Raw genomic sequence first — 26,110 nt, 5'->3', positions numbered from 1 at the left:
GAGCTGGGACAGAAGAATGCAACAGGCTGTCCTTTCTCTTTGAATTTCATTCTCTATTCATCCTTTATCATGTCAATTCTTTCCTCTTTTTCTCCTTATGAACTAATTCCTGTTGGACAGCCATCCAGAGGAGAGAGGCTTAAGGCAAAGGAATTCAATGTTTAAAAGCAACAAAGAACAAAGCCAGTTAAATCTTCCAGAATCATCCTGTGTGCCGGAGCTATTCCAAGAAAAACACTCCGGGATGTGTGTGTGAGCACATTCATGAATGAGAAAACGTGAGCTCTTTTTTTTTTTTTTTTGTGACCCAATATGAAATAATACACAAATTGGAGCTGAGGATGCTTTGCCTTATTGGATATGAAATATGTAATTTCCTGTTGTTTATGTTCGGTTATAATGGCTTTTTTATAAATCAGGATACAGCCTTTAGGGGTAAATCGGATGAAAGAAAGAAAGAGAGAATGAACAATTTGAAGAAAAGGAAAGAAAGAAAGAAAGAAAAACCTATTTTGTTGTAATGTGAAAATGAAGTCTATTCACTTATGAATACAGAATAAGTTAAAATTCATATTCTTAGCACAGATGGCAGTTAAGTTAAGGGTTTGTTTAAATCACTAACCCTAAGCACAATATGATCAATCAGTAAACTCTATTGAGGAAATAAGGGATAAAGAATGAACAAAGTGGTTCTGTAAAGTGTACTCTGATTGGCTTACCTGATCCGGAGAGGGTTTGTGATTGGTCTGGTCAGAATTAGAGGCCTTGAGATGGTCATCCTCGTAGTTATCAGCCATTAATTTCATACGGTTCTGTGTCTGTGAAAGATACAGCTCATTGTAATCTACAGCCAAAACACACACAATACACACACATACCCACACTTGACTCTAAGCCTGGTAGTCTTGGGGCTTGAGTTATCAAATCTCCATCTCAGCCCATGCTGTTAGGAGTGGAAATTTTATCTGCATGAATTCAATTACAAGCATTATAAAAAGTGATTCTGATATTCGTTTTGATAGACAGAGTATTACTTTGAGCCCTACAGCGAGAGGGGGATCACAGCGTATTCACGCAAGTTTCAGCTGGAATGGATTTGAGCGAGTAGGGGGAAAGCGAGCGACGGAGATCTTTTAAACCCAAAGGAGAAGGGTGTGAAAAAGCAATAACAGAGACAGTGAGAGAAGAGCCGAGATGTAGAGAATAGAGAACAAAAAAAAAAACAGCTTCTCTCAAATATAAACAACATATGCACACTCACCTCCCTGCTTGATACAGATTCAAGCCTCCACATGTTCAAACCATTGCACAGATTTAACAAGCGCCCCAAGGCTTCCGTGTCTGCGCACCTCTTAGATTAGAAAAGCACTAATTTGTAAGAGCTGAGGATGAGTGTACATGCTTGGACACATTAAGCTGTGGTGCTCATGTGGGCGGCATGAGTTTGAATTCAGCATGCAACATTAACAAATACCCACCGGACCATTTGTGCAATAGATGCTTTCTTAGATCTCATTTTGAAGACCTTCTTTTTTTCTTTAGTTTACCGTTTTAATTCACCAAAATTAAAATTGTCATTATATACCCTGCTGTACCTTATAAAGGATATTCACACTTTTGTATGAAGAGAACCAGTTGAATATATGTCCAGTTACTTTTCAGTTACAGTTACTTTTTGGTCTCCCATTCACACAAAGCTTAAGTGTGGCTTCAAAACACTTAGAATTGAACACAATTTGTTTGGATCACTTTTAAGCTACTTGCTTTTTGGAGGTTGACCACCTCTAATTCGGAGTGTTTTTTTTGTTTTTTTTTGGTCACAATACTGCTTCCAATTTACGCAAAAGAGCAGCATGAATATTCTTCACAACTTCTCGTTTTATTTAGTTTTACTTTAGGAAAGGACATTTGGAACATGAGGTTATGTCAATGATAGCTGGAATGTCATTTTTGGGTGACATAAATCTGCAAACTAGTTGGGATCAATGCAGTGAAGTCTTATCAGACATCATTCACCGTTTTCATTAAAATAAAGCTAATTTGAATCAACATCTATGTCAGGAGTAAGGAAAAACGCACTTGATTACTTTTGGCAAGCCCACCATCACAAGTGACTCCACCACCACACAGCACTGAAATTAATCAATAAGACATTACGTTTGAACGAAAGCGGACCCACACCCTGCCCTTCTGGATTCTTCAGCTTGTTTCCTGACTGCTCCCTGACCAGAATGTGATGGTTGGGCTCCTTCTGTTTGGTTTTCTCACCCTCTTCCCTCCACCTCCCGCACTCCCAATTTTTCTCTCCTCTGTTACAGTAATAAACAATGTTAACCAACCACCGGGCGGCTGTGGGTTTAAATGGTCCAGATAAACCAGCTGTTGTGCATGTTTGGGTAAGAATTATGTCAACACTAGTAGCCTAGGTAAGAATTAGTGTCTTAAAAGGATAGCCCACACTAAAATTAAAACGGTGTCATCAAATATGCAACCTCATGACATTCTAAACCTGTATGGTGTTGCTTTACTATGTGGAATAACAGATTTTTTAAAAAGTGATAGTTCACCCCCCCCCCCCCAAAAAAAAAGAAGAAAAGTATTGTCATTACATTTTTTCTTCTGTTAAACACAAAAGATGATATTTTGAAAAAAGCTGGCAATCAAACAGTTGATGGTCCCCATTGACTTCCATAGTATTTCTTTCCCTACTATGGAAGTCAATGTGGACCAACAAATGTTTGGTTGTTTTTCTGTTTGTGTGTTCAACATAAGAATAACATTTTTGGGTGAACTTTCAATTTAAATGCTTTTTTTGGTCATGCTATGAAAGTTAAAGGAGTTCAATGTTTTTTTAGACCCCGCTGACTTTAATTATATGAACAAAAACATCTCCTGTGCTTAAATGAAGAAACAAAATAATATACATCTGAAACAACATGAGAAAACACAGAAAACAGACATCAGCGTTATACCCACAAGGCACGATGCCTCTGGTTGCCTCGATTTCTTGTGTAGGCACGACTTGATCTTTAACTGTTAACAAGCCACTTAGTCAAGGTTTAAATAAAAATGTTCAACAAACAACCTCTGAGCAGCTCTTAGACACCTTGTATTCAACAACCTCTCAGTTTTTCACTCTGCCCCACAGAAGGCAGCAGTCAACTTGGAGGAAAAGGTGTCTGGAGCCTGAGACGCTACAAGGGGGAGCTATTATAGCCCCTGGAAAAAAACCCAACATTTTAGATCAACTGTCACTACCCCATGAGGAAGAAAATACCCCATTCGAGACAATTTGTTCCACATGCTCAGTGGGTTAGTGCGAAGGATTCAGGGTGCAGGTTCTTAAAGTAATGCTTAAGCTCTCCAGCTTGTAGCATGTAAATCCTGGTAGAGACCTACAGAAAACATAAACGTTATCAAATGTAGAAGAGGAGGGGAGAATGATTCAGTCAACTCTGCTAACATTAGGCATACATGGATTTCTAAGCGTGAACATGCATCATTCATTTCCTCTCCTGAAAAATCGAAAAAAAGAAATGTGTACTAAAAAAACAACAACAGTAAAAACAAACAATTTGCCTTAAAGCTGTAAGATTTCAGGGTTTGGGGGCCACAGAGCACCTACAGATGACTCTGGCCACTGGAGAATTAGAAACTCATTTGCAAAGCAAAAGAGAGAACGGGGGGGGGGGGGGGGGGGGTATTTGCTTATTTGCCGGCTCACAAGTGGTTTTCGATACCGACCATGTTTAGTGGGGCGCAGGGACTCATAAAATGTTTTTTGAACTGCACTGGGGAAATATTTGCTCATAGGTCTGTACAATCGAACAAGTGTGTGTATATGTGCACTGGGGCGCAATCATGTTTTTTGACATTGTGATTGACTCATGGAACAGCTCAACCAAAACATTCACTCACCTTCATACCGTTCCAAAGCTGTATGACTTACTTTCTTATTCTGAGAAGATATTCTGAGGGATGTTTGTCCACACAATGAAAGTCAACAGGGTTCAAGACCCAAAAAACAAAGACATCAAGAAATGCTTTTCTTGAGTTCCATAAAAAAATAAAATAAGTCATACAGGTTTGGAACAAAATGATTTTCGGTTGAGCCTTTGGAATTCAGTCTTTTCCTTACACAAAGTAACTGAAAGATTTCAGAAGACTTGTATTATAGCTGTTTGTACTCATTTTTCAAACTTGACAGCAAGTATGGAAAAAAACTACATGAATATTCCTCCAAACATCTCCGTTTGGGTTCCACAGTCAGAAAGAAAGCATATCATTTTTCATTCAGTCAAACTGAGGAACCTTCTCAGGGTTAATAAAATGATTTATGAGGCAATACTGCAAATCTGCCATAATTTTCCTAAAACATGCCAGAGTTACTTAAACATCACTACGTAGAGTTCCCTCTACCTCCCCCTCAGGCTGACCTGTTCTAACTTACTGAGAATGAAAACAAGGAGATGATTTTCAAAAATGCTCAAGCTCACGTCTTTGTTTTGAAAACAGGTGAGGGGTGTTATACAGTTGCCACTCTCCAAGCGGAAGAGGCCCCCCGCCAGGAGATAAACTCACACCGGAGGGGAGAACGAGAGAGAGGAAACAAATTGCTACAAATGTCCATGTGCGCCCTTCGACCTTTGTCCATGATCTAGCCAATGACATCATGTACCCTACATTAGTAGGAGCCACTATACCTCCTGGATTTACTTTGGCAGAACATCCAAACTCCACGCAATCCACAGACGTGCCTTCAAAAACACAGACAATGGAAGACAAGGAGGAAGGAATTTCAAAGATGTTGAGGGGTCCACAGGGAGGTGTTTGTGTATATACGTGAGGAAAGAGGGAGGTGCGGGTGAGCATTCGTGGAAACCAGATCTCCTCGAAGGGCCGGAGGGGTTCTGAAGAGCCGATCCCAGATGGCCACGGAACAGGGAGGCACACTCCAAACATAGCAACTCATATGTGAGCCATAAAGCAAAGAAGAAAGGAATGGTGGCCGGTGCTGGAAGACAGAAGAGATAGCGGTGGAGAAAGCAGGCTCGAATTGGAATGGAAGGTACTGGACACGGAGAGAAAAGGGGAGATTGGGAAGGAATGTAAAATGGGAGAACGAAATATTCAAGTTAGCAGGCTAACAAGCAGACGGATAAGCAGGACCCTGTTAAGAAGCCCTCCCTAATTGTAGGAGCCCCTTACATCCATGTGTAATAAAATTTACCATGAAACCAGATCCCTGTCTGAGTGGCTTACGGCAAGGGAACGGTTGTGTGTGTGTGTGTGTCGGGGGTTCAGGAATCCAGCACATGGGGCTCTGCTTCTCTACCTCCCCCCTTGTTCCAGGACCTCACTTTCCTCCAAATTTCTTTAGCTACAGGCAGTGATATGGACCTGATAAAGCTGAGCGGATGAGGGACACACACTGAGCCCTGTTGCTTGAGCGTGCTGCACCGTTTACAAAGACGCAATACAACTGCTCAAGTTACTGCCACCAGCACAAAACATCTAATAGCACAAAGCTGGAATGCTACTAAGTGCCACACTTTCCTGTTCTTTCTACTTCCCTTATCCATCTTAGCATTTTCATCTTTTGTTTTCCTGCATACCTTGATTGCTTGTTTGGATTTTTCCTCTCCTTCTACCTCACATTCACTTTCTCCCTCTTTTTCTGCTCTTATGATAATTGTCAGGAATGCTGACCTCAATTCTTTGGTTTCGGTCCCAACTTGAGAGCTCATTTGCTCACTTAATCTAATCATTTTCAAAATTATTCTACTTCTGCACCATTATCATTTCTCTCGCCCCCTTCTATTGGGACTAAAAAATGCTGACGTGCTGCCAAAAAGGGCAGAAAAATTGAAAATTCGAGAAAGCGCTGACTCAAGATTCTCTGTCGTTGCTCTGAATTCAGTGTGATATCAAAGACCTTTTTGTTAAGCTCATAATTGGGGTCATGGAAGTGAAACGACATAATGAGAGCCTTTCCTACTCGTCCAGAGTTAAGTGACCTTTCCATGGCACCCCGTGACCTCTGGAGTTCACAACCTCAATCTGCTTCCTATCTATCCTACCTTTCCATGCCTTGCCATGTTTCTGACATTAAAAAAAACAACATATTATTGTGCATACACACTGCAAAGGTTGAATTATACTGGCAAGACTAAAACGTCCTGATTGAATGAGCATAGTCTCACTGCTTGGAAATGCTGAAAGAGAACTGGAAGAGTTGCCAGATATATGACATCCCCAACTTAAAGCTACATCTGAGTTGACAATCATCACACGTCAAGGTTTCCTTGGAATGGAAAGCAGTAGCTTAAACCAATGGACAGCCTGGACAGCTCAGTGGCACAGCAGCAGACTTTGAATATGAGAGTTCTGGGTTTTCAATTGCACATATTTAATGTGTCAAATTACTCAATCACAATAATAACAATAATGACTACTATATTTTAAAAATTGCGTAATAGATGGGACAGCGTTTAGTATTTCAAATCATGTTTAGTCTTTGGAACAGGCATGACTGCTAAACCTTTTATTATACTGAGTAATGATTCTAATAAACAGATTATACGACCTGTCTGTGCAAGAAGCTGAACATTTGAACCAGGTCACAGAACAGAATCAGACTTCCCCGATTGAAAATGAAAAATTAAAGAAAATGGATTACAGGTAATAATGTTTTAAATAATTTTCAGTTTCTGATCGTTTCACTTCATAAGACTTCAATATATCATCAGGAGCCATGGGTATTGCCTTAATGCTTATTTTGACTCTTTGAAAGTGAAGACAGTCATTGGCTTTTGGCAGACATTTTCTTTTTACAACAATTTGGATGGCTTGAGGGTGAGTAAATTAACGTCAAATTTGTATTTTTGGTTGCACTGTCCTAGCCAAAATATGAATCCAAACACCAGACAGCCAAACAGTTAATACAATTATTTTAATACAATTATTAAAATAAAAAAAATAATTTTTCTCCCTATTATTTTGTCTACTGTCACAGATGTGTGCTCTGTTAGATTCACCTATATAGACATAAATGCATGTCATGAATAGTGGTCTTTTGCTTTTCAAGTAAACCCAAATTTGTGGATGTGTGCTTGTGAGTGTTGAGCTTCAACATGAGCTCTGGAAAAGTGATGTTTTATTAAAGTCTCCCTGTTAACAGTAGGAGTTTTAGCTCCCTGGTGTTCTACAGGTCAACTCTAAATGGGTTTTAACTCAAGTGTATAAGAGAGTACACACACATATACACAAAACCCCCACACAACCCCCGTTGTAACAATTCTTGTTAATGTAAAGCACGTTTGCCACAGGTACACCAAACCTTTGTCCACCCCAGTGTTAGGATTGTTAAAGTGTACAATGGGTATGACAACTAAAGCTGAACTAAAACTTAAACTCACATTTCCTACACAAGCATCATAGCTCATTGTATCGGAGCCTCTGCAGAAACCACTAGGCCATTGTTCTTCACCCCAATAATCTGCATGCCTCCTTGAGTTTCCTCTCCAAATTGTCTTCCTATTTCCATGCAGCAAAAAAAAAAAAAAAAAAAAAAAAACACGCACACCACAAACCAGGTAGAAATAGCTCACATTAAAATATTAAAAGTGTAATGGTTAAATATAATATTTAGGGAGCTTCCAGTTGAAATTTTTTTGTAAAAACAACACTTTTACTGAGTCAAAAATAGAAAATGCATCAAAACAAGCACTTTACAATATTAACATAGGGGAAATCTAATAAAAAGATTGATATTTACAGGATAATGCACTAATACAACGTCTCCACTGTTGACTATTGAACCTTACTTTGGTTTTGTGCACTTTGCTGTTGCTGTCCTTTACTACTCTGAACAATGAACATTAGAATAATGTGATGTGAGGACGAAAAGAAAGTCACAAATAGTCAAGAAGAAAGAGTTTAGTGCTCTGTCATGGTCTTTTTTCAAACCATTAAAAGTAATTACTAAGTCTCAGAAGTCGTTAAAGAGGCCAAGACATCAAAAGCAAAGATAACACAAAAATACAGTCCCAGATCCCTGCATGAATAACAGTCGCTGAGATAAGCTCCTTGGACAAGCATGACAGAAAGGATTCTACAGAGCTCCCATGATTGAGAGCTGTAGTGCTTCCAGTTTTAGAGGCCTGGGATTAAAATCGAACAGAGCAGATAACTGGGAAATGGGTGGAAACAGAATGGTCTCTCTGTTCTGGGAGCCCAGAGGGAAGCAAACAGACTTCTTTGCTCAGTTAGATTTAGAAGGTTGGTGTTTGCCACGGCAAGAACAGCACTTTCTCTCTCTCTCGTGCCATATATATAAAGTACACCAAGAAGAAATTGGTTCATATTTCCTTCATATAATATAAAAACTAGTTCATTACATTTAAAACATTTTTAGATTTCTGTTATTTGATGAAAACATTTGCTGTGGAGGACACAAGCTACTTGGAAAAATATGAACCGGGAAATCATAATACTTGGCAATAAAAAAGTTAATTGCCTTGATGACTTTCTGTAAAACACTGTTGCCTGAAAATACTGCAAATTAACAGGAACAGTGTTACAAATTATTTTTTCTAAATTTTTGCTATTTGCTTTAGTGTGTGTGGTTTGAGCCAAAAAGGTACATTTAATGTATAATGCTACTGTATTGATTATTATATTATATAGATTATTATATAAGATAGTTAATGTACACTGAAATAAAAATAATTTTGAAATATTTTCCATTCAGAAATTGCAAGTACGTTTAAAAAATAATTCCAAATAAACAGTAGAACTGTTTAAAGTATTTTTACATTTTATTTTATAAAAGCACTCCGATAATCATTGTATTCTGTTTATTTGTTTATTCATTAATGTTTAGAAGAAAATTGTACTGACTTGCCTAAATAATTTAACTTTGCCATTGCTGTAAAATTGCTAAAGTGGTTTTAACCATGTTGCTGTGCAGTCTTTGTAGTTTTTGTCGAATCTGCTAAATGTTTAAATCTGATAGGTAAAAAAAGAAGCATAACTTGAGGTATCATTTGTGCCTGTTCAATACAACATACGCACCAAATTTTGATACTTAGGGTTAGAGGTTTGTTTAAATTACTAACTGTGAGCAATAGTAATAGTGATGCTTGGCTTAGCAAATACCACTAATCGCACCAGAAAAACAATGAGTAAAGCTTTAGAAATGACCTTGATTTCAACAAAACAATTATGTGTAACTAGCTAGGAACTGAGGTAAGAGGCGAAGAATCCCAGGCCATCACAAAAGCCAGAAAAGGGAATAAATGCAAGAGAGGACAGTCTAACACCCTCATTAGGAATCACTACCTAAACAGCACTTTCAGTGCAGTAGAAAAGCAAAGCTTTACCAACAGCAATTAGTGATGTTAAGGCAAAACCCTGTAATAATAACACCGCCAAAAGTCCTGCCAAAGGGGCACAGAAAGTCCTAAAAAAATTCATTTGTCTGACCGAATAATAACAACATCGTAAAACATTCTCCACAATTGGAGATGCAGTGGAAAATCTCCATTTCCTCTCTTCCACAACGTCACACGTTGGACGAGCTGGACACCCACAGGCCTTACTCAAACAGCCATTTAGCGGCTAGTGTTTTGAGGTCTCATGTTCCGAAAACACAGCGACTCTTTTTTCCTAAACGAGCAGCGAGAGTTGCATCAGATCCAAGACAAATCCAGCGGATGGGCCCGTAAGCCACGACCTCCATTTGCACGACCCCTTCGGTTCAAGCTCTGAGAGGCCTTCCACCAAATAAGATCCTGCGATGAATCAAACGCTTGTTGATGTTGTTTGTTTGTGAGCTTTTTTTCTGGATTTCTTTCTCTCCATGTCATTGGCTGCAGGACGCTCTAATTTAAGCCCTGTGATTGTTTTGGCCACAGCGGGGATGTGGGGCGCCGAGAACTCAGCCTTTGCATCAAAACATCAGCATTTTGAACCCAATAAAGGTATGCTTTCAAAAAACTGCACACAGTAGCCTTGGCAAGGACTTGCCGCTTTTGCCTTTTAAGTTTTCTTCATGGGTAGCTGCGAGACAAAACCAGTTTATTTCTTTGAGGGGTGCCCAAAACCACGCCCCTGCTGAGCCTTTTACTCAATTGGCATCTCGGCCCATCATGATGCCCGCCATCGGCCTGAGGCCATACGAGGAAAGTGACTCTGGAGAGGCCTCACGGAAGCACTGCAGCAGGTAACGAGAGAAAGACGTATCGACCCAAATCTACAGTTTGTGAGGGGATGGAATTACCAAAGCCATTCCAGGACTTGTGGGAACTAACACTAAAGCTCAATCTGCGGTTACAGAACTGCTACCAGACTTTTTAACACCATCCCAGAGGACCAGCAAACAGTAATTGGTCTGAATCACTCCGGGTCATCTCCTTAAGAAGCGGATGGGGTTAGTCATGAGATACATCGGTTACAAATGAACGAGAGACCAAAACTGCAACTCTAGTCCTTGGAAAGCACAAAAGAGTAATGAAGCTTACCGAAATTGTCAGGATAAATATCATTTCCCTCGGTACGTCCTGATTTTCTAACATAGACACGCTCAGACACCCGGACAGATTGGACTCTGGAGGTCTGCGGAGGGAATGGGTGAGATAGGGACTAAAATACACATTCTCTTGATCAATGTATCTCTCTCTCCCTTCATCTGAAAGAGGCACCATGTCAGTTCAGCCACACTCCATTACACACACACTCGATATCCTCATCTCCAAAGAGGAGGAGAGCAGGGTCACTGCAAACTCTCTCTCTCTCTCCCTCTCTCTCTCTCTCTCTCTCACACACACACACACACACACACGTTTGTTTTTGTGAAAAGTGGGGACATCCTATAGGCGTAATGGTTTTTATAATGTAGAAACTGTATATTCTATCGCCCTTCAGCAACCCTACCCCTAACCCTCACAGGAAACTTTGTGCATTTTTACTTTCTTAAAAAAACCTCATTCTGTATGATTTATAAGCGTTTGGAAAAATGGGGACATGGGTTATGTCCTCATAAGTCACCCTCTCCTTGTAATACCTGTCATACCCATGTCATTATACAAAGTTGTGTCCTGATATGTCACAAAAACATGCCCACACACACACACACACACACACACACGCATGTGACTTACAATGGAAGTAGACTGATGACTCAAACCCTAACCTGTGTCTACAAGCAGGGATTTAAAAAGCATTAGAAGTGCAGTACTAAATCAATACTAAAATAAATTTTTTTTTTTTTTTTATAATGCCTATTCAAACGCTCACGTGTAACCACATGAATAGTCAAATGCACTCCCAGTCCTATATAATTGCATAAAATTGCACAAAATAAATTTGATATAATCGTGATGCATCGTGATATCGAATTGAATTGAATCATTGACATAATAATCGTAATTACACTGAATCATGGAACCAGTGCCGATTCACAACTCTAGTTAAAATACAGAAGTGCATCAAAATTGGTACCAAGAATCGTGCAGTTTCACTAATACTACCTACGACTACTGACTACCTAACATAGTCCAGTCCCACCATAACACTCCTGCTGACATAAGAAACCCCAAATACACGCTCACACGCATACATGTCCGCTGACATACAGTTAACAGGGGAAAAGGCAGGAAATCTCTGCTGAGATCCATCAGGAGGCTGAGAATTATGATGGAGGAGGGGTTGGATACGGAGGCGGTGACCACGCGAACCATTCTACACCTCACCACAGCACACAGAGAGCTCACTGTGCATGAGGAGAGACTCTCGCAGCCGCTGAGGTGTCGTAAAGATTTCAAATTTGAGCAGCCAGATGATTAATGATCTGAATCATGCTCCACGATAATGGCGTGGATTAATGCAGCCTCTTCAGACCGTGCAGGGGCAAGGACGATAAATTTTATGACTTATCAAATATTTTCTGGACGCCTCGCGCAGGTGGGAGTTTTTCTGTGGGGTCGGAGCCAGGACTGCTTTTAGAAAGGCGAGGCTGGGTGTGGGGAGCTTAGATGGTCTGCGGTGGAGGTTTTGGTCTTCCTCCCACGCCGGCTGCTGTTCTTGTGCTAATAACGCACAATATTTCACCACTATGTATAGTGTGCACAGTATGCAAATGTCCTACTAAATTTGCAATATGTAGAGTATACAACACTGTGCATGACCTCATATGATATTCCTAATTTGATGAATGAATCAGAAGTAATATCAGCCATAACTCTTAACATCTGGATTTTTAATTATTATTTGATTGGACTGTGAAATAGGAAGACACAAAATTAAATTATGCATACAAAAATGACTTTTTATGTGCAATGTGATAACTAGATGCAACACTCTATATTTAGGCAATGTTATGAGGTCATTTGTTAATGTTTTATCTATATAAATATATAGTTATATGCACATAGCTATGAATGTATACATCTATACATGTACATTAGGGGTGTAACAGTTCACAAAATTCACGGTTCGGTTCGGTACGATTCATTGGTGTCACGGTTCGGTACGGTTCGGTACGTTTTAGATACAGCAAAAAGAAAAAATTGGCAAATAAGTTTCCATGATTTAAAAAAAAAATTGTATTTATTACAACTAATAAAGTATGTTTTTTTTTTTGTTTTTGTTTTTTTACATTGAACAATGATGGAGCTATTTAGCAATCTTCTATGGTGTTTTCTTAGCAGCATACTGTATAAAACAAAAACAGCTCCTTATAAAAAAAATCAAAATGTTATATTGTTGTATTAGTTATGAACAAATACAAAGATGTAACTTTTTTTATGGAACTCTATAACTCTTTATATTGAGTGTGTTTTTACTCAATTGGTTCTCTACAGGGCTTATGTTTTTTGGAACAAAGCAGGAATTACGGTCTGGCTGAAATGGGCTCGTGAAGGAATATTGAAACGGGGCTCAATTACATTAAGCATGTTCTTAAAAACCTGCGTTTTCCAGGCGCTCGATCACTCAGTACGCGCTGAAGGCTCGTTGCAAAATGGCTAAAGGGTCTTACACAAAGGACGCGGTATGCGCGGCACTGGACCCTGGGCTCAGCGTTGCCCTTCAGATACAACGCGATTTGCGCTGTACTATGCCAAGAGCAAAGTAGGTGGAGTTTTCAAAACTGCCCGTGCATACGTTCTATTTATAACAGTTCTTCTATCTAATAACGTGCAGGCCTGTTAATTGTATCGTACTGCTCAGGAAATTCCGACACAGTACAGTACTAGTCCATTTTGATTTCCGTGTTTGTTTGGATGCCCCGATCGATTGGTAAAGTGCACCCAAACACCAGACCTGTTGGTTATTGGAGGATCTTCTATTTCTGGTCTGTTAAACGCATTAGCCATTTTGCAACGAGCCTTCAGCGCGTGCTGAGTGAGTGAGCGCCTGACTGAGTAGCCTAACATAAACATATAAGCTGGTGTTTTTTTTCTTCTTCGTGGGTGTCAGGGGCGTTGCCTGTTACGTCGTTTGGGTTATTGGGCTACCTTGTTGAACGCATATATACATATATATATATATATATAATGCAAAAAAGAACACACACACAACTTTTCACTTTCTATAAAAATAAAACATTCATAAAAATACTTGTTAAATACTATTTATGATGATGATTATTATTATTATTATTAAATACTTACAACTTAAAACTTATTCTGAAAAAACTGGCTATGTGATTACAAGTTGGGACAAAACAAAAGTAAAAGAAAGAGATAATATAAATAATATAACATTTGATGTTTTATTTAAAAAAATAAAATACTTGTTGAATAAATAATTCTACAGCTTATCTAATCAATCAATGAATCATACAGATGGGCCTCATTCACAGATTTAGTATACTGCTAAATATCAATATATAAAACATCTGCAATGTAAATGCAAACTAAATTATTTGAGTGGAAATGTCAAATGGAACAATAACCCCCCATCCCTAACCCAGAACATACAATAACAGCCAAACGTTTAGCCTCACTTGAATTTCATGATCATTAAAAAACTTTATATCTATATAACTATATAAATCTAATAAATATTATATCTAATATAATTTGGTTGAACAGAATTCAGCATAGTGCAAGGTAAGTTATTAATATTCCTAGTCTGTTTTTCCAGAGGAGCGAGTTTGTGTACATGTGCATATAGTGAAGGAGTATGTATGCCAGACCTTTTGACTGCCATGTATAAGTTGTGATCTCTCTTACCCAGCTCTTTTGAAGAAGCAGCGGTGGAAACCTCCCTCCCTCCACAGCTAATTGACATTAATGAACCATGTGACGGCAGCAGGGAGTAGTTCTCACTCTGCCGTTTAATCTGCGGCCTGCAAATTTGTACAGGACAACTTTTAAAAACCTGCTCCTGTGCTCCACAGCGACACGCCGTTCCACTCTCTCAAGTCTGCTAATAAATCTTGGACAGCACATCAGAGCTGGGTGAGATGTCACGGCGCGCAGTGGTGATTTATGGAAGGGGAAGAGATTTGATGGAGAGAACATTTCACTACACCGCCGCTTCAAAAGACGCTCCCCAGGCTTGGTCCTATTTTTACACTGTCATCATCACAGAGGCTGACAGACACACAGACGGAGACCAGAGAGGAAAAAGAACAAAACGGAGGAAGAAAAGAACAAAGAGCGTTCATTTTCTCCCTGAAATACATCAGAAATATCTTGAAGAGCGATGCATCCCAAAACAAAAACAGATACGTGATGTCTCCTCTCGCCTCTCTCTTTGTTATTAAAAACTTCCCTGCTCATTTTCTCTCATCTTTTCTTTTTTTGCGGTTTCATTCTAGTTCATTTCCTTCGCTTCAAATCTCTGGATCACAGGAACGGCTGTTGATTATGCAGCATTTTGTTAGACATCAAATAGTCCCATCTGCTCGTCGTCTAGAAAATATAATTTAAACATGATGATGGGCTTCATTTATCACACACCGAGTACATCCAAACCTGCTCTAGTGGAATAAAACAAGTGGGAAGCCATGTGATTGGCTGAAGTTTCTTAGAAATATATATATATATATATTAAGTAAGATATTTGATATTTAATATATAAAGAGAGACTAGAAAATGACAGATACCAACAATTTTAACATTCCCTATAGAATGTATAATAAATTAATAAAAGTTTCAGATAAGAAGAATCCTCATCATCTGGCTTATAATGCTACAGTGTCAAGCATTTCTGTAATGTCTCATCATGAAATACAAGTAATAACGACAAATGAATAATGCAAGTAACTTTTTTCATTTGAGTGATAAGTCAATGATTTTTTTTAAAACTAAAACAGTACATGAAATATGAACTATAGCTCTATATTAAATATGAAATAAAAATGTAAATATATAAACACAAATTCCTGTAGAATTTATAATTATGTACTGTATATACTGTATGTTTCATAATAATAATAATATTAATGCAACAGCATCAAGTATTTTGCATTCTAACGAATGCAGTCCATTAAATATGAACTATTCTTTAGAGACCACCAAGACATATTTTTTGGGAAGCCCTATATTAAAACCTAAGTGAAAATGTAAATATTCTTTTAAACTTCTAATCAGAGCTGTTTAGGACAAAAAGTAGTATGGACGTGGTATATTTTGTTAAATGCAATTGATGTATCATTTGACACTATCACACTGCAGTTGATTATGGCATGGTGTAAGGCCACACTTTTGACACCACTTCTTTCTTTTTTTTGACAAGACTTGACAAGTATGAACAGGAATTTCCCTCCTCCAAGCCATTATCAGCCCCGCATCTTTACGCACATCTGTCTGTTCAAAAACTGAAACAAAAATACTCCATTTATGTACCACTATGTCACACTCATCCCCTGTCATTCAAACCCTGACCCTGATCCTCAACCCGCAATGGTAGACAGCACTCGCCCTTCCCCTGGGCCACGTCAAACACCTTCGGGCTTGTTATGGTCATCCATTTCCCACAAAACAGAAATTGCATCTTAATGATTATAAATGACAAAAAATGCCAAACTACTGCTTGTAATGCTATGAATTAAGAGCGGAAAAACGTGTCCACGAGGGACAGGCGAACTGAGGGTCCTTAACCTTTCCAATGTTGGCTCCTAACTTTGACCCTGAAGTAAAGCTGCCCAAAAAGACCTGATTTAGGACCACCGCGTGCAACCCTTATCGCTGACCTCAACCATTAGTATGTCAGGAGAGCAACCGGCTTCTGACCGGCTCTTAACCAAATTCCCCCCCGCTGTGATTGACAGTGAGCAGGAGGGGGACGCGGCTGCCCTCCTGATCTCAGGGCTGCGGGTGAGAGCTGAGCCCCACAGCTATCTGCACTACTGACACCCATTTCCTGTGGAATGCTGCAGCTATGCAACGTGCTGATAGCCTGTCATTCAGAGAAACAGCCAGGGAGGGGTGTTTTCCAGTGAGCATGAGTGGAGGTAAAGTGAGGATGTGCGTGTTGGTCCTCCTGCTCTGTTTGTTTTTCTGTGTCCGCTGGGTCTGGTACACATGCGTGCGGCCAGTTTGTATCGGAAACGAGACTGTGAAATACATGTGCATTTTAATTGGCGTATTAAACTCATCTGGGTGAATGGCAGCTACACTGCATTAAAATAAGATTCCAAAGTACTATTTCGAGTCTTTCATCTTAAATTTAATTTAATTGTGTGCCATGCTTTCAATTATGATGCAGAATAATTTTGACTCATTTCTTAAGTAATTCAATTTCTTTGCATATCGAAAAAAAATAGGTTTAAAAATATTTTTTACTTATAAATTGCTAGTAAATTTCATGGACAATTATAAAAAAGTTGAGTACAATGACTGAAATGTGACCCTGGACCACAAAACCAGTCATGAGTCACAGGTATATTTGTAGCAATAGCCAAGAATACATTTGTATGGGTCAAAATTATACATTTTTATTTTTATGCCAAAAATCTTTAGGATGTAAAAAAATAAATAAATAAATAAATAAATCATGTTCAATTAACATCTTTTGTAACTTTCCTACCGCAAATATATCAAAACTTATTTTTTGATTAGTAATATCAATTTTGACAACTTTTAAGGTGATTTTCTCAATATTTTAATTTCCAGATATAAATAGTAATATCTAGATATCTAAATATTGTCCTATCCTAACAAACAATACATCAATGGAAAGCTTGTTTATTCGTTGACATAAAAATCTAAATTTAAATTTTTTTTTCTTTATGACTGATTTTGTGGTCCAGGGTCACAAATAATATTTTCTCACAAAATGTACTCCAGTAATCTCTTTTTTGTTTATTCTACTCAAAATCTATATAAATTTTTTTTATGATGACATTATTTGTGAAATTTACTAACAATTTCTGAGTGAAAACTGTATCTACACCAGTGGAGTCTGTGTGTGTTTAAACTAGTGTGCATGTATTCGCAGGTGGTTTGTGGGAACCTGGAGGAGGAGTCAAATAATCCTAAAATTGCCCTTCTTGATGGGTCTGCGGCCAGACATCTGTAGCCTGTTTGCATCTCCAAACTCTGGGATCTCGTTCCCAACATGTCTCCTCCAGAACTTGTTCTTTATTTTCTCCCTGAACTGCTGAACAGAACAACGACAGCAAGGTCACCTGGTTACCGATACTATGAACACACCACCAGGATATCCTGCATGATCTTATGTTTCTGCGCAATCATACCCCTCTTAAGAGAATATTGCGGGTTATTGTCAACTTTAACTTCTATGGACAGCATCTGTGGCATGCTTTCAATTATGACGCACAATAATTTTGACTCGTCTCTTAAGTCTGTAAAAACAAACGCAAAGTGTTTTTACAGTAAAACACAATGAGAGCCTGGAGGGAAAGAGAGTCAGGGAGTTCAAAAGCAGAAAAGCCAGGCTCCTATTTGGGTTAAAACACAATTCGTCAGTGAAACAAAAATGTTTGTTACTTGAGCAATAAAGTCTAAATTGTCCCTTTGAGGTGGGACTATTTTTTTTTTTTAGGCTGACGAATGTCTGGTTAAGTTTCACCAATGTAATTCCTGTGGTTGAGGCTGCAGAACTTAACTAGGAGAACTGAGGTCTGTGTTCATTTTAGAGTATGGTTTTGCCTCGTGCCTTGGTCTGGGATGTCGACGTCGTCCAGCCTGTCGGATATTCTCACCTGCTGTTTGAGCTGATGTACCAGTCGGTCTTTCTCCCTCTTCAGCAGAGCCACCTCATCTTGAGTCTTCTTCTTCTTTGAGGACGACAACTCTAGAAGAGCGATGTTGGCGTCCTTCTCGCTGATGGCTGCCAATAGCGCCTCCTGCCTTTTTGGAGGAGAAAACAAACACACACAGTTAGCATTTAGACAGCTTTGGACAATGCTTTCTACAGATACATCCTATTCACAAATACACCTTTAGTTCTTCATGACAATCCCTAGATCTGTGGTACTCAAACAGATGAAACTTGACATAATGCGAGGGAGTTTACCAGGTGAACTGTGTTTTTTAGCATGCAAATGGTGTGGAAATTCTAGAGATTTAGTAAAATGTTTTAATGTGTTTGAAAGAAGTATTTTTGCTCACCAAGGCTGCATTTATTTAATCAAAAAATAGTGTTAAAAAAAAGTCCCGTCCAGTCTTCAGCGTCACACTGTCCTTCAGAAATCATTCTAAGTGAAAATGCTTTTCTGATGCTCAAGAAGTATTTTTTGTCAGTTTTAAAAACTGTTGTGCTCCTTGATAGGTTTGTGGAAACCATGATATATTTTTTTCAGGATTCTTTGATTTCCACATTTTCAGAAGAGTAGCATTTGTTCAAAATAACATCTTTGTGACATTCTAAACTTCTGACTCCACTGACCTAATCTTTTGAATTGTAGTATATAAATGATATGATAGTGATAGCAAGCACCACAAATAATGAACTCAGGCCATCAATCAAGTGCAGCTGGTTCAGGAAATGAGTCCTGTAAGGTCAAATCTTCGGTAACAGACTGAAAGTGAAGATGAATATCTCATACCAGCAGCTGAGGGAGTCAAAGCCTCCTGTGTATTGACAAATAGAGGCAGCTGACTGGAGAATATCTTAGGGTTAGCGTTAGCCACGTGTGCTAGAGTGTCAGTGGTGAAGTGTGTGTCAAAGAACATCCTCCCTGTGGCTCTCTTTCTTTTCCTCCCTATGACCTCTAAAATTCAGAAACTCACTGGATCTGTTCCAAAACCAAGTGAGCTGCCTAAAGTCTTCTTAGATGGTTACCATCTATGGTAGCATGCTAACTGAAACAGAACCTCATTAGGGATTGATCTGGAACGCTCTATGTAGGTCACAAAATAAAAATAGAATTTCTAACATGAAGTGCACAAGTTAACAATTTAACTTCTTTCCTGATAATTTTCGTGAATGAATGGATTTTAAGTACATTTAAAACTGCCTACATATTTTTGCTAAAATGTGCTCTATGCAAGCATTCTCTAATACAAACTGCCCAAGTAGCCAATCACACACTTACGGTCAACTACAACTTATATTATAATAAAATATATTGTATATATTATTAACTATAGTAAACATAATATTTTTGCATACTATATTAAAACATAGTGTGATAGCAATAAGTTGCAGTGGCCACTGCGGCTAAAGCGATCTCACTTTGTCTGCCATGCTGTTCACAATGCATTCTGGGATTGTCCTCTTTGTAAAAGAGGCATGTGACATGAATTTGGCTAGTATAATTGCATCAGAAGCCTTAAAATGCAGCACATTTGTTTATAAAATCACGCCTCTGTTCTTCCAACTGAAAGGGTGCAATTTTCTATTTTCATCTTGGGCTTACTGGGAATTTGCTTTTTCTCTTATCAGATTCTCAATCGCTGAAAAAGCCTCTCTTTTTCTTTCTGTCTTTTTCGTTGTGCTCTCTTCGGTTCCTTGGAGGAACTGGCTGACCTGATTCTATCCAGAATGACATCACAGCTGTAGAAAGAAGCCTGTGTACCTGACAGTAGTACACATATGCGCACACACATACACACACACACGGTGCTATGCCAATGGGCTGACATACAACTCTTAATTCTGTCAATTTGACCATCAAAAGCATTGGAGATGTGATGTATCCCACAAACACACGGGCCACCCAGGTCTGTAAAAACCACGCGTCCTGGCGCAAACTAATAAAATGAAAGCTGGTGATGTTCCAGGAGGCTTCTGAGCACGAGCATGTCCTGTCAGAGAGGCCTTTTAATACACTGACCTTCTGACTAGCCGTGCTCATTATGGTTGGGTTCAGACCACAGGCAGCAGCTGCCCCTGAGGTGAGTCAGTTTACTTTGGGCAAAAAGGAACTTCCCCTTCAGCTCCATAACCTCCCTACCTGATCCCGATGAGCCCTAGTGTATCTGCCCAGCCAAAATTCATGAGGACGGCACTAGCTAAAAATTAAAATTAAAGCAAAAGATGAGGTGAAAACAGAAGCCCAGGGAGGGCGGCATTAGGAGAGGCAAATAACAGGAAGTGGAGGGATGTGTGCTGGGATATGGAGGATAAGGAGTCTGAAATGATGGATGAGAATGTGCACACGTCCATGTAAACACACTCACGCATATGATATTCAGGTCATGATAACAAACGGCTTTCTCCCACATTTCCCAACCACAGGAAATGAGGGAGAGATAGGTGCCGGTCTTAAGTAGAAGAGAAGGCCGAATCAGAATTGTTCCGTGTCTCAAATTTTCCCGGCGCATGTGTCTCCTCAGATTAATATTTTAACAAGAATGAGATTTTTCCTCAGTGATCTAATCTTTCCCATACACTGGGTATGTTGATATCACAGATGGCCACAGGGAAAGAAGAGGCCTGGGTCACAGCAAAGTAATGACTATAGTTGTGACCCACTTCCTCCGTCTCTAAAACTCCTGATTTGAGAGGAGGAATATGAAGGAATACATACACTACCATTTCAAAGGTTTAAGTTCTGTATTATGTATTAAAAATTGAGTCAAAATATATAAAAGTTAAGTTGAAAACGGTCATGTCAAATTACGATATTTCACACAATTTTTTACTGTTTTTACTGTATTTTGATCAAATAAATGCATCCTTGGTGGCCATAAGTGTCTTCTTCAAAAGCATAATACATTGACTTTGTGGTTGCAAACTTGAGGGAAAGAATTGCTAAAAAAAACCCCGTAAAATTTAAAAACAGACTATATTCCCAATTATTTGTGTGCTCTGTTATTTCATTCTATTGTATTGCTAATTTAGCAAACATGCTAACACCAGACACTATCTGCTTGTTAAGTATGACGTCATTCGTCTCTGTTTCCAGGTCCTAATTCTCATATAAGGCTCGTAAATGGCTGTTGAGATTCTCAATTAAAATGAGTAGACACTTGGACCCGGAAACATATTCCTTAAGTCATGACTTAACAAGAGGATTGGAATCAATAGTTGAGTTAAATCTGCTACAAAGCTTTATTTGTGCGACACATGGACTTGCTGACTATGTAGAGTGCATCAAATATGCCACTTTAATTTGGGTTAAGATGCTACCTTAGCAGGCGATCTCCTATATAGGCAGTAGACAACAAGGCAGAGCTTGTGTTCCTGTACTAAAAGAAGACAAAGCCTCTTATCAGTAGCACAGGGACACAATGGGCCCCCACTCATTTTTTCTGAGAGAGATAGGAAAGAGTTTGTATTGATCACTAAAAGGTCAAGTGGCCAATCACCTCCTCCCACGACAAAGTCAATCGGAGGGGAAGCGGCCCATCAATCAACACATCTCATCACCACCCTCAACACGCAATTTCCTCTCTCTACACTCTGCATTCCTTTAAGCCTCTTGCTTTCTTCTTAGGAGTCCTCGAGCAGGCCTAAAAATATGCATCCTCCTCTGTTCTCTATTGGTTTTGTTTCTATGGGTGTGTACGCCAGTGGAAAGATAATGAATAGCCGAGTGGGTGGGGAGATTTATGGTAGCTCTTGACGGGATGCACTGTGCCGGTTAAGCCACCGGAGAGGGGAACACCGCACAGAACGCCAGGAATGACCGGGTTGGCGGGTCCTACACGTGACTTATCAAAGTCATTCCTACTGTATGACGACAGCCGGATGAAAATGATGGCAAAATGAGGGAGGAATGTTAAACGAATGCAGATCTGAGGTCAAGCTACTTTCAGCGCTTAAATTTTTTAATGGTTGCCTCAACCGTGACCACTCTGGAAGAGAGATAAGCTTCTTGGAAACACAAACGAGGAGAAATGTGAAGCAAAGTTTGGACAAAATAGCGTGATGACAGATGGATGAATGGATAGAGAAAAAAGTGGATATTTCAAAATATTACAATATTTTATCTTCATTTTAACTTCAGAGCAAGTCTGTGTGAAGAATATAATTGATATAGGTCTCAAATGAAGGATAGATGGTTAGAGTTATATATGAATGGATGGATGGAGAGAGATATAGATGGAGAAATACTTGAATAAATGGATAGAGAAATGCATGGATGCAGAGATACGTGAATGGACAAATGAATGGAGGGATATAACAATAGATGGATACAGATAAAGATAAATGGATGGAAAAGACGTGGATGGATGGGTGGACAGACAGATGGAGGAAAAGGAATTAAGTGGATGGATGAATCAATAGATGGATGGGTGAACAGAAATATAGGTGGATAGACTGATGGCCAGATATATACACACATATATATATGGATGGAGATATACATGATGGCTGGATGAATAGAAATTAAAGTGGATGGACTGATGGATGGAAAGATATGTCTGGATGGATATAGAAATACATGACAGATGGATGGATGGATGGATGGAGAGAGAGAAATTTAGGTGGTTGGACTGATGGATGGGAAGACATATGAATGATAGATGGAGATATGTAATGGATGGATAGAAAGATATATGATGGCTGGCTGGATGGATAGATAGAAATTTAGGTGGATGGACTGATGGATAGAAAGACATGTGAATGGATGGATGGCCAGAAAGAGATATATGGATGGATGGATGGATAGAGATATTCATAATGGCTGGATAGATAGAAATTAGGTGGATGGACTGTTGGGTGGATATATTATCTATTCAAATATTTGAATAGATGGATGGAGATATACATGATGGATGGATGGCCAGAAAGAAATATATGTATAGATGGATGGATGGGGAGATATATGAATGGATGGAAAAAATGATGGATGAATGGATGGATGATGGAAAGAGATGGAAGAATGGAGAGATATAGGATACATGGATGGATGGATACATGCATGGAAAGATACATGAATGGATGGATGAATGGTTAGATGGATAGAGAAATTACTGTAATATATAAGTGGATAGATGGATGGATGGATGGATGAATATAAAGTTAGGTTGATGGATTGATGGCCAGAGAGACATGCACAGTGTAGGAAGGTGAACAGATGGATAGATGGGAGAAATAGATTGATTAAAAGACAGATGGAGTTATATTTATCACTTCTTTTGGCATAAACAACCACAATCTTAAGACCAAACCTAAAACCACAGAGCTGCATTTACAGCAGAAATAACATTATCATCACTAGGACTTTTTCCATTTTTACAGACTCATATCTATGCAATATCTAAGCTGTAATATAAACGTCTATTCCTTTAACACTTCAGTATTTGTAGGCTGCTGATTTGAAGGAGAGGAATTCAGAGGACACCATTAGCAGGGAGGGAAGAGTTCAGAGAACGTTATCAGCCAAATCCATCAGTACTAAGTCCTACCTGATACTGCCTGATCTAGCACATAAAAATAAAATACAGGCCAGCCGCGTTAAACAAACTGAGTGTTGGAGGAGCCCCAGCACATTAAAAAAATAAAAATAACCCTAACTCTCCATCACTCCCTGGCCCTAAGCCACAGCCCAGCTTTCTAGGCCCTTTTTCCAGGGATGTGTGTGTGTGATGTGGGAGAGCGAGAGAGAGAGAGAAATATGGTGTCAGTTCTGCGTTCGGTGCATGTGTGTATCAAGGAGGAGATGTGAGGAGAAATATGTTGAAAGTTCACCATTCATTGCCACCCCAGGCCACAGAGGACCTTCGGTGGCTGCTTTTACTGGCCTAAAAAAAGAGAGACACACATCCGCTGCTTTTGGAGTTGGTACTGGAACACTGGTCATACTGGAGAGTTATAGAGGACGCCTGTGCTGAACATCCTCTCTGGATGGGCACTGTGAAACATTACAGAAAAATCTACAACCTTGCACCTTTAAAGCTAATATTGACTCACCAAAAGCTATAAATTCCGGTGTGTAAGCAATCTGAAAATATGGGTTTTGTACTTCCTGAACACAGTAATAGCTGTATTAATCTTGTATTATACAGAATAGCAGCTCCTGAGTGACTGCATGCGGATCCACAAGAGAGACAGAACTGGAACAAGCGAGACACCTGGAAACACATGCTGAATCATATCTGGCACGAGGGCTTCCTAGACACCAAATGTGAATTTAAAAGCCTGCTGTCAGAGTCAAGAGCGTCGGGGAAAAAGCTTGTGTGTGTTAGGAGGAGTGTAATAGAAGAGATCTTTTAAATGAGCATCTTTATCGCTGATATGTGGTTTTGTGGGGAATGTTAATGAGAAATTCTCTCTTTTACACTGGTGGGTGCCAAAAAAGAACAAATGGAGGTGGGTTGCATAGATTTTATTTATTACTACCAATCAAATAATATTTTTCAAATAATAAAATATAATACTGAAATAAAGTCAGAGAGCACTACTGAAAATGTCAAAATCCAAAAAAAAAAATAAAAAAAATTCATACAACATTTAGAACAAGTAAAGCATTATATACTCATATATTTTAATAATAAAAATAAAATGTAAAAATGCTAAATAAAACAATTTTTTACTAGAGGCTCAGATTTCTGGACTGCACTATAAATGCTATAAAAAAAATAGTAATAAAATCAACCTGCCTGAATTATAACATATATCTTACCAATTCACAGTCCAGCATCTAGGGAAGGAAAAATAAAACTCTTCTGCTAATTTGGAAAAAATGCCTAATATATTCTCATCTGATGTTGTTGAGTTGAAAAATATCAGTAAAAACTGTATTATCACATTCAGGTTTTCCACAAAATAATAATGAAGATCTTTCAAATTATATACACTCTCAGAAACAAACATACAAAGGCTGTCACTGGCTATTGGTACCTTTTAAAAAGGTGCATATTTGGACCTAAAGTTTCCATTTTGGTACCTTAAAGGTACATATTAGTACTTAAAAGTGTATATATTACCTAATATCTCCCCAGCGACAATTTTAGTACCTATTTATACATGTCTTCATGGGAGTTTTTCTGGTTACTTAAGGATAATACAAGACTTCTTCACCATACAAATGGTTGTCAAAAGCAAACATGCTACAAAATGTCTCACATATTTTGTGAGAAAGTGAGATGTGCTTAAGTGAAAAAAGCATTGTTTTTGTAATCAGCACCCCTTAGAAACAAGCATTGGATTTCAATCAGCAAATATGATCCAAAGCGATATAATTTAAAAAATGAACAAATAATGAGAAAAAAAATGTGTGGAAATGAGACCCATATACACGCACACACACACACACTGACCCCTTCTCTTCAATAGCACTCCTGCTCTTATCAGCGGCTCTGAAGGCTGACAGGCCGAGCTTAATTAATGCTGATAGCAGCACAGCGAAAGGGTGGCCAGCACATCCCTGAACCAAACACCACAAACACACCGCTCTCTCCTGCCTATCTCCTCTGGGAACATACACACGCCTGGACTGACAGCACCCAGCCATCTGGATCACATCAGCTGGAGAGAGAGAGAGAGAGAGAGAAAGAGCGAGAGAGAGAGAGAGAGCGAGCACAGTAATCTCTAAACCCTAAGAGGAGAACGTAACTCTTGCTGAACTTTGCGCAGGGTTGATGTCGAGTTTATGGAATTTACCATCATGGTCTATAAATTTCAGATTTCATAAACATTTTCTTAAAGATGCTATGGAATCAAAATTATAGTTTAGTGGCTTTTAGTCTGTGTGTGTTAGCTTTGAGGACATATGTATGTTTGTGGATTCCTAAAGTTG

The 26,110-nt window shown here is 38.9% G+C and overlaps 1 protein-coding gene across 12 annotated transcripts in view; it reads right to left on the bottom strand.

Annotated features, from left to right (window-relative positions):
• Positions 1-26,110, bottom strand: part of LOC113058811 (ELKS/Rab6-interacting/CAST family member 1-like) — a 190,847-nt gene that overhangs the window by 37,906 nt on the left and 126,831 nt on the right. For all 12 annotated transcript variants that reach the window (XM_026227115.1, XM_026227045.1, XM_026227054.1 and 9 more), the window contains 2 exons: positions 18,179-18,326; positions 720-818 (listed from right to left, as the gene is read on the bottom strand). In XM_026227115.1, coding sequence (XP_026082900.1) covers positions 720-818; positions 18,179-18,326 — 247 coding nt within the window. The remainder of the gene's footprint in view (positions 1-719; positions 819-18,178; positions 18,327-26,110) is intronic.

This window comes from Carassius auratus, chromosome 4, assembly GCF_003368295.1.
Source record: "Carassius auratus strain Wakin chromosome 4, ASM336829v1, whole genome shotgun sequence".
NCBI lineage: Eukaryota > Metazoa > Chordata > Actinopteri > Cypriniformes > Cyprinidae > Carassius > Carassius auratus.
This window is presented reverse-complemented; position numbering and strand designations above follow the sequence as displayed.